The sequence below is a fragment of the Alligator sinensis genome, unplaced genomic scaffold (genome assembly GCF_000455745.1).
Source record: "Alligator sinensis unplaced genomic scaffold, ASM45574v1 scaffold388_2, whole genome shotgun sequence".
Classification (NCBI taxonomy): Eukaryota; Metazoa; Chordata; order Crocodylia; family Alligatoridae; genus Alligator; species Alligator sinensis.
The window spans coordinates 1,733,393-1,743,059 of NW_005842102.1; the positions used below are offsets into that span (position 1 = coordinate 1,733,393).

Below are 9,667 nucleotides of genomic sequence, written 5' to 3' on the forward strand. Positions count from 1 at the left end.
GTGTGCTTTACAGCAGTGTGTTCACCTGTCCCTGCTTCCCAACTAGGGAGAACAGGTGTGGCAGTGTCTGCGCGTGGTCCAGCTATTAGAGAGGAACAGGAACCCACATCAGGTTTGAGTGTCACATGAGGAGAGAGAGAGAGCTCGGGATTTGAACCCGAGTCCCTGGTCTGGTGCCGTAAGCATGGTTGTTCTTCCTCATTAAATGTCAGCGGTTGTAGGAGTTGGGTAGCTGTGTTGGGTAGTTTGATGGTGAACATTGTTCACTCCAGAATAATATCTAGGACCAAACTGCCTCCAGGCCACATCACTGAGTCATGCGGCAGTCCCCAAGAGAAAGATGCAGCTTGGTTTTCACCTCCGTAACATTGTGGTGGCTTCTATAGTGATGGCAGGGGACTGCTGCCATTGCTTTCCCTCTCCAGGCTCTGGACACAAGCAGGTGGTGCTGGCTGAGGCTGACGGGAAGCAATAAGGGGATCCCCGCTTGGCAGCCTCCACTAGTTGTGGGAGGTCTTCTGCTACTGGAAGCTGGCCTTCCAAAGGGCATCCTGCTAACAGCAGCCCCGCTGCTTGCCCTCCTCGCCTGGGGCACCGTGGTCCGAGCTGAGACAGGTGCCAGTAGGACCGCGTCTGGCCTCGCAGCTCCGAGACACAGTTGGTGTCATTCATGGCGTTGAAGAGAAGTGGGATTTAGCGAGGGCATTCCCAGACAGTCATAGTGGTCAGTGTGGTACCTTCTTCTGTCCTGCCTCCTTCCTTGCATTCAAAGCTCTGGATAAATCTGTGTCTAGTAACAGCGCCGATCATTATGTGAACAGGCCTACCGGCAATCACTCTCCAGGCTGGAAGACCTTGTATGATCTCTCCAGGGATCAGGAAGGAATTTCCTTCCCCCTCCTCTCTGTCCGTCCTCTGCGCTGTGACCGTGATTGCCATTAGCTCGGATACCTCGAGTATCGGCTGGTGGTGTTGGCAGGGCATGGTCCTGATTTTATTTGTGTTACCGTGGCACGTAGGAGCCCTGGTCACAGAGTCAGACCCCACTGTGCGAGGCGCTGCACAAACTGCAAATAAAAAGGCAATCCCTGCGGGGATGTTCTGGCGCGGTGATCCAGTCTGGCCTGGCGCGTCCTCTGTACCAGAGCACAGACAAAGGCACTTTCCATCACTGAGTCATTTTGTGTTTCCATGGCCACTCTGCAAGGGTTCGGTCGGCTGTTGGTTTGTGCTGGGTTTTCCAGCGGGTTGAGTTTTTGCCTTGTTTTATGTAGTTGAAAACAGCCCATGTGCGTGGGCTGGACCCACAAAACTGCTAGGCCTGCAAACTGCCCGCTTGATTTTAGGTGTTAGCACGAGTCGGTGTGTCAGAGATCTCCAGGGGTGTTTGCTAGGAAGTGACTTTTGGGGGTGTCTCCTTCTTTTGTGGTGTGATACAACAAAACACAATGTGTGAGCTCCCCCTGCTGGTACTGCCGCAGGGTTTTAACTAGTCGCCCTTAAACCCCGAGTTGCGTTGTTGCGACCCCAGATGCAGGCGGATAAAAACAGTGCGTTCACAAAAGGGGGATGTTTGCGTTTCCATGTTAGGAATTAGGGAGAAGAAGGTGGGAGAGGCAGGGGATGCTCTTTATGGGTTTGCACACAGGTCGAGGGCAGGACAGGCATGGGTGGGGGTGTTTTTGCAGCTAGACATGTTGTGTGTATATGCAGACCCGGACACAAGCATGGGTGAACCGGGCGGCTGCCCAGAGCTTGGACAGAAAGGGGACCCAAAATGGTAATTTTTCTTCCATAGTCTGATTAGTATTATCATTATTTCTGGTGAAGGGGGGGGTCCGATACTAAAAGTTCGCTCGGGGCCGCCAGGAGTCTAGGTACAGTACAGTGTGCATGCTGGGCAGGTATTTTTTGGGAGCGGTGTTTGTACATTTGGTGAGTGCCCTTGCTGTATTTTGTATGTCCAGAGAGCGTGTGCATATGCACGTGGCCCTGCAGATCCCTGCCATGTCTTAACGTGGCAGCGTATCTACGTTTCATCACCAGGCAGCACATGCATGCGTGATGCGGAGGGGAAGGAAGATGCTGTATATCCCAGGCTCCAGCAAAAAATAAGTTGATTTAAAACCAGTCCAGAGACGCGGGAACAAAGGATGGTCCTGGGTTTTCTGCCCCAGCCTCCAGAAACCCCCCAGCTTGGGCCCTTGGCAGTCAGTCATCACAATAATTAAACTTCTTGTGCGGAGGCTGTTTCCTAAGCTCTGCTGCAATTCCGGAGGCAGCAGAAAGGTCGGCGGGGAGGGGAGAGCTGGGGGGGTCGACAGCCCCAAAGGAGGTGGCACTCCTGTCCCCCAGGTAGCCTTATTTCTGCACAGCTGAGGCGCAGTGCTCTCTCGCGCCGGCGGAGGGGAGAGGAGGGTATTTTCAGGCCCCCGGCTCCCCGCGCCTGTGCCCCGCGTCGCTCGTTTAATTACAGGTTTTCAGCCGCAGACCGGTGGGCATGCATCGGCGGGGGAATCGGCTCCTCTACCCTGTCATTTAGCCTCTTCAGAGTGCCTCTTCAAAGAGGGGAATCTAGAAATTTTCTCCACAAGGTGCGGAGTGGACTGTCTCGGCCCCAGCATGAATATAATGACAGATGCATTTTACAGCAAGCTGGGACTGAATGGGCTCGACCATGGCTCTTTCTGTCAGCCAAGTCATTATTTTTTGTCATTTGCTGACAGTTTCGGGCTCACGCGTTTCTCTCTCTTTTTCTGTTTTTTTTCCCCCTGCCTGGAAAAATGGCTAGGTATCTACGAGACCCCAGCGGGGACGATCCTCTACCACGCTCATTTAGATATTGAGGCCTTTACCATGGACCGGGAGGTGCGGAAAATCAAGCAGGGGCTCGCCTTGAAATTCTCAGAGCTGGTGTACAACGGTATGTACCGTCATCCTCGCTCATCCCCTGCAAACTGAGGCTCCCCCCTCCTCCCATCACACCCCCAGAACGGCACAGGCCCCGTTGCTGCTAAAGGCAGCAAGTACCACTTGCTCGTTTGACTTCTTCAGCTTTACCAGAAATAGATATAGGCTGCGAAATTCAGGGCTGGGTAGAGATGGGTAAAGCCTCTCCTGTCATCCAGCACATGCCAGAGCTGAATGGTTTACTCTGGCTCCAGTGCAGCAGCCTTGTCTTGATGCACCTGCAGAAGTGGAGGTTCTCCGGAGACAAGCCATTGCAAAGCTAGAGGGCTGTGCTCTGTCTTCCTTAAGCTGGTGGGAATCTAGAGCAACTCTGGATATCCTGTAGGGTGGCTGATATTGCAGAAATAATTGTGTTTCCTTTTGAGCATAATATGTGTCACTGGAGAGTGCCACAACCATGTCAAGGAGGTGACTGAGTTCTCTCCGCACCCACAGAGAGGTACTGATTAGGAGCAAAGTCCCAGGCTCAACACCTTCAAGTGTCCAGGGAGCTCAGACTTGGCCCTGAACTCTGTTGCTCAGTCCATCCCTCACCCCCACTGCTGTGACACGCAGGCTCCATTACTGCTGCAGGAGGTCACCAGCAACATGCTGCAGCTGGGTTTTTGTAAAAGGGCTGGTCCGCTCCATGAGGACCTGTGCCTGCGCTGGGTTCCCTAGTGGGGGGATCAGATCTCATGCTTCAGGGCATATGCCCATCCCTTGAGGCAGTCAAGAAGGTAGTCGTTGGCCAAGTGCATTATGTGGGCTTTGGAGCATCAAGTGTGGGGCACTACCGGAGACAGGATCCAGGCCTTTACAGACCAGTGACCTTAATGCCACAAGCTGCTCTGTTGTAAAGTGTGATGTGTTGGGGTGTGTTACAAGGGGATATATCCGTTGCTTGCATTTCACATATTGGAAATGCAGCCACAGGATTTAAGCCTGAACTGAAAGTAGTATCAGGCCCGAACACCTCCATAGCCCAAGAAACTTCGCACCCAGAGCTGAATTTTGCAGACCTGCTGCACGGACAGGTCTTATGGGGGAGGTGGTGAATGTTAAGATCTTGTCCGAGTCTTCCCTGGAGCCCTTAAGCATTTTGCTCCTATATTCGTTGCACTGAAGAAACGTGCTATGCGGTGTGTAGCCCACAATGGGGCACTGTGCATTTTTATGTTATCAAGGGTTTGGTTGGATGGAGCAACACAATGAAGCGGGAGACAAAGTTTGGTTTTTAAGGTAGCTCTGACCAGCTTGTTGTTAGGAGACCGCAGCAGCTGAGAGCTCAGCCTGCCAGTCACGTGGCCAGTCCTACAGTTGAGTTGAGTTTATTACTGGGGTGCGAATGATCAGAAAAGGGTGGAGGACCTAATTGGCTCACACAATGCAGATGGTCCCTGGTTCATCTCCAGTCCAGGTGAGCAATGATGGACACCTGCTGTTGTCAGATGCTCAGCCTCCTGCATGGGGAAAGTTTGATGGGTCTTGGTTTCAGCTCCAAGTTCCCAGCATTGCCAACAGGGGCTGGAGCTAGGGAGACCCATGGGTAAATGGGACATGACTCTTCTACCTCAGGGAAGGTTGTTCTTGAGTGGGCCACCCCCACTTTCCTCACTGTACTTGCTGGTGTCCGTGCTGTAGCCACTCCATGCATAAATGGAGCCATTATTTAGAATTAAATTAAGGAAACCAAGTTCATTTCTAGATCCCTTAAAAGCAACCGTGACTTTTCCTCCCTGCACTTGCAAAAGCCATGTTTTGTTTCTATGAGCTCACAACTGGACTATTTCATGACAGAGCATCTGTGTCCCTGCATACTGCACACATGGGGTGTGTTGCGTTAATGGAGAAACAAAGTCTGCTGGAAGGGATGAGATTCCTCCCCCCCATAACAGTAATGTGGTTTTGACTCTTTTACTTGTCCCCTGACTTCATTCTGGTCACATTTAGTGGTTTTCTCCACAATAACCAAAGCTGGAAATATACTTTTTAACCCAAAGGCTGAGATCTTATGAAATAACAAGACTTTGGGAGCTGGGGCTTGAAGGAAACACTGGGTGTGTCCACACGTGATATTAGTGCAACATAAACTCCGGTGTTGATTGCGCCGGAGCTTATTGCTCCTGGGCACTGTGTTTGAATGTGTGCCCAGGAGTTGAGCCAGGCTGGAGCAGCCTCGGCTGGCAGGGGGCCTGGCGGATCAGCTTGCCAGCCCGGGGCTGCCCCGACCCGGCTCAGCGTGCTGCAGAGGGGAAGGCTGGGACACGAGGGTGCTCCAGTGTGGGGCTAGCCAGTAGACCACACTAGGCTAGCCCACACTGAAGCACCCTTGTGTCCCAGCAGCCCCGTCAGGGTCTACACATGCGTTGTGGTGCACTAAATAATGCTACCATAGGATAGTACTTGTGTTGACAACTACTATCCTAGGGCAGCGTTTATTAGTTTACTGTGATCTATAGGGCCTCACGTGTAGACGCTGAGACTTTACTACAGAGCTAATTAGTCAACTCTGCAGTAAATGTCTTGTGTAGACCCTCCCATCAGCTCTCACAAGAGGTAGCAGTGCTAATTTCTCTCCATCCAAAGACAGATGCCCAAGCCTTCCTGTGCTCTTGGCTCCTTCCTCAGCAATTCCTCCCCAACCTTGAGTCAACTCCCTCCGACAGCTCAGTCTCTGTCTGTTCCCCCATTTGGTGCAGGAGCTTATGTGCTGTTTAAGTCCTGTTTCGATGGCTTTAGGGATGTCTTTGTCTTGTGCTTCTGGCCTTCTGCAGAGGTGGGTTTTGGCCACAGCAAGGATGTTTTCCTTGGGGGTCCATCACTGGCCTCCTTTGTGCTGATCAAAAAGAGTGTTACTCCAAATCCAGCCCCTCTCTTTCCCCACCTCCGTTGCTTTAATTCTTTTTCTGCTGCAGCACCTGCCTCTCATTATTTTTATTTCATTGTATGATTCTGTATTACCATATATTAAAAAAAAAAGTGAAACTTTTTTATTTCTAAATGCCCTTGCTATTGGTAAGCAACAGGATTATTGTCTTTTGCGGGTAATGGTCGTCTTATTTTCCTGGTGAGCAGAAGTGAGTTCTGTGCACCTTGCCTGAAATGCTCCCAGGCAGAACATTAAACTAGCATCATCCTCGTCCTTGTCCGCGTGGAAGCCATGGGTTTTACTGCGGAAATCTGAGCTCAGTCTCCTTTCGGTGAATCAACAACGAGGCTTTCTCAAAGCCAGATGTTAGAAAATTGAAACTGATAATTACCTTTTTAGCAAGTAACCTTTCCACAAGATAGTCATCTGGCTGCTTCATCTGGAGGCAGCAACCAGTTCCAGCATGGAGAGCTTTTGACAGAACCACTGGTGGGTTTGTTAGTACTACTCCAGACATGCTGGCTTCAGCCTGGCAGGGGGCTAGCCATGGCTTCTCTAACGACAGAGAGGTGGAGTCAAATCCTTAGCTGGTCCAAATCAGCATGGCTCTGTTCATCTTGCACCAGGTCAAGATCTGTTCCAGCTCTTTCTCTGAGACCACGGCTAGCCAAACTTTGCTTTAAGTCAGTAGTAATGCCCTAGACTTATATTAGCCAAGGGGGTAAGAGCAGTAGAAGTCACAGCACGATTCTGCTGAGGATTAATCGTATATATATAGATTCATATATTGTAAGGGGCTGGAAGGGACCTCGCAAGATCATCATGCAAATAAAGTTATGGAGACTCCTTCTTGAGAGGCAAGGGGAAGAAAATAGGGAAGATTTTAGACTGGCAGCACTGCTGGGGGCAGAGTTAAGGCTGTCTTACGTGTTGTGGTTTTTTTGTGTGCTGTTTGTTGTATGAATTGGCTAAAGATTTTTGGGTTGTTGTGTAGTGGCCGTTGCATTGCACGTCCAGGATCTAGCTGTTGATTTCCTAAGTAGCGGGAGGGGGTGTTGCTGACTGTTGTGAACACGAGGTTTTTTGGGGAACCAAGGATAGCCTGCCTTGATAAAAGATAGCTACTGCTAGCATCCTCTTCTGCAGTGTGGTCATGAGCTGGAGACCCCATTTTTGGTTCAGCCAGGACCCCAGCCAGGAAAGAATCATAACGGCTGAGCCTCGTCAGACGGAGCATGAATACAATTAATAATTCAGCTCGAGTCTAGCCTGGAATAAAGGACACGAAGAGCAATTTTATCCTATTGCTAGTGTGAGGTTACCACCCACCCGAGGGGGCCTGCTGGAGACCTGGCTTTCATGCTCTCATCTTTCTTTAACACCTAATTATTGTAACTAGTCTCTGAATTTAAGAGAATTAGTGTTTATCTTTTTTTTCCTCTCCCCCCCCAACCTCTCTGCCCCGATTGATCCCATTGTGGGAAGGCGACTTTGAAACAGACTTCTGTAGCTTTCTGCTCCCCTCACCCTGCCAGGTAGGACCAGGTGTTTAAATGCCATTGTCTCCCACAGACCTTGTTTGCTCCATCAGATTGAAATGATTAGGGCTGGATTGCAGTTACAAAGTGGGAAGGCTATTAAGCCGGATCACTTCAAGTGGGGAATTTGTTTGCAGTGGGGGGTGAAGAGGGAGGGAGTGGGGAGAGCGCCTCACACCTGGAGATGTCAGATCCAGTATTTAAGTAGCTGGTTATTATTTTAATGTGTCTTGGATTTAATTTTTTTTCCATTACAGGGAAAGAAAAAAAAATCCCAAATCATTCTTAAATCACAAAAGCTTTAACTTTAGCTTGTTGTTTAAAGGAGAAAGTTTATTTCCTTTGAGCTGGGCTCCTAGCCTGATGGTGATTGTGCCACTGGGCTTATGTGCACTGCTGCCTTTCCATAAAGGAGCCCAAAGCATTTTAGCAATGCAGCAAACTGATGCATGAGCATTGGGCCTGGGCTTGAAGGGCGCAGCTGGTTATAATGGCTTGCTTTCATGTTGTAACACCGTGTAAGACAGGGCATGAAGAGCTACTCTACATCTGATGGGAACAGCAAGGGGAAGTCAAGAAGGCCAAATGTGACCCCTGAGGTCAGGAAGAATTTGGCTTCCATTCCAAGATTTGCACTCTGATGGGATTAAGGCATCCTCAACAAGAAGCAGTGGTTAGGACTTTGTTTTTACGTATGTCCTCAAAGATGGCTGGGAGGTTGGAGTAGATGACCTCCCGAGGTCCCTTCCAGCTGTACTTTTCTGTGATTCTGTGGTGTCTCTGGAAGCACAGGATACTGAGTATTGGCCCAGGATCAACCCAGATGAGAGAGAATCACGTAGGGAACGACAGATCTCAACTGCTGCAGCACTCAGGTCTTCCATTGTTGACTCCATCCAACCCAAGTGCTGGCCTGGCTCAGTCCTGCTCAGCTCATGAAGTCTCACTGTCGTGCCCCTGTCCTGTCTCCTGTCCTTTTTATGACATGCTACATATGCAGACAAAAATATCTTCATCCAAGACAACTCCGCGAGTGCTCAAAACCTACCTTTAGATCGCTTGTCACCTGCCATAATGCTTTAATACCAGAAGAAGAGTCAGCGTGGTATCTGCAGTCAAGCTGCTAACTCGCTGAGCAGCCGGGTGGGACCACGGGGCTACAGCAACGTTGCAAAATCGGAGTATGGACAAACAGAACATTTGTGGTGCTTCGGGCCCTCAAAAGAGCAAGGGTCCGGATGATGCAAAATGATGAAGTGCTGCACCACATCAAAATTACCCCCGGATGAAAGAGGAACAACCTGGAAGTACTTCAGTGTGAAGTGTTCCATGTACATTTATACCCTCGTTTATACCCTCCAGCAGAGCCGAGGGGGTTGGTTGTGTATCAGTATTTGGAGCTCCTGCTCCTGGGCATCTGAAGACGCCGTGTGCCCTGAGAGAGCAGGCAGGAGAAACGGAGCAACCACACCAGAGCTTGCGTGTCCCCACTGAAGGATACCTAGAGGGGAGGCATTGAAATTAGCTTGCCTTGGCCACCATGCACTCCATCCCTGCAACGACCGACCGAGCCATGTCAGAAGAACATGCCTGTCCTCCCAGCCCTCTCCTGCCTTCAGTTCGTGGTGTGAGCCTGCAAAACACCAGTCAAAGAGATGCAAGCTTGGTGGCCATGGAGGCGCATCTTGGATTGGGGCACCTTCTACCCCACGCAAGGAGTTTGGAGCTTGTGGAGCGGCCTCTTCCCTAGCTGCATTGATCCAACCTGACTTTGTGGCCAACAAGGAAAGAAAAATACCCTTTGTGTTCCCTTAATGGCTCCCAGCCCCAAGTCCCCAAAGCCCAGCTGGGAAAGGAAAGCTGAGAGGGCACCTGTGTGTGAGCAGAGAGAGGCAGAGATTAGAGAGATAAAACTTCTGGATCACTGAAGACACTTAAATAGAATCCCTTTCTTTCTCCCCCTATCTCTTTCTCTATCTCCCTGTCTTTATTCTAGGTCTCAGGGGGCTTAATGGGCTAATTACTATACTTAGTGACAGGACAGTGCACAGGAATGGCAGGCAGGCAGGACCCGGGGCCCTACCAGCGCTTGTGCTTTCCCCATCAGCAAGCGCTTGGCGTTGCAGTAGGTTGAGGCCTGGCTGTCAGGATGGGTGCTCTTGCCAGTCAAGGAGACCCAGGACCCATTTGCTAGTCAGCTGGGCAGGCACTTGGCACCCAGCAGCTGAATGTGAAGATGCACACATCTGCTCTTCCCCCAGCAAGAGCTGGACTGTAGAGTTGCAGGCTGTCAGGGCGCTCTCTTTCC

The 9,667-nt window shown here is 50.5% G+C and overlaps 1 protein-coding gene across 1 annotated transcript in view; it reads left to right on the top strand.

Annotated features, from left to right (window-relative positions):
* Positions 1-9,667, top strand: part of ASS1 (argininosuccinate synthase 1) — a 65,597-nt gene that overhangs the window by 47,397 nt on the left and 8,533 nt on the right. The window contains exon 13 of the mRNA XM_006024365.2: positions 2,792-2,923. Coding sequence (XP_006024427.1) covers positions 2,792-2,923 — 132 coding nt within the window. The remainder of the gene's footprint in view (positions 1-2,791; positions 2,924-9,667) is intronic.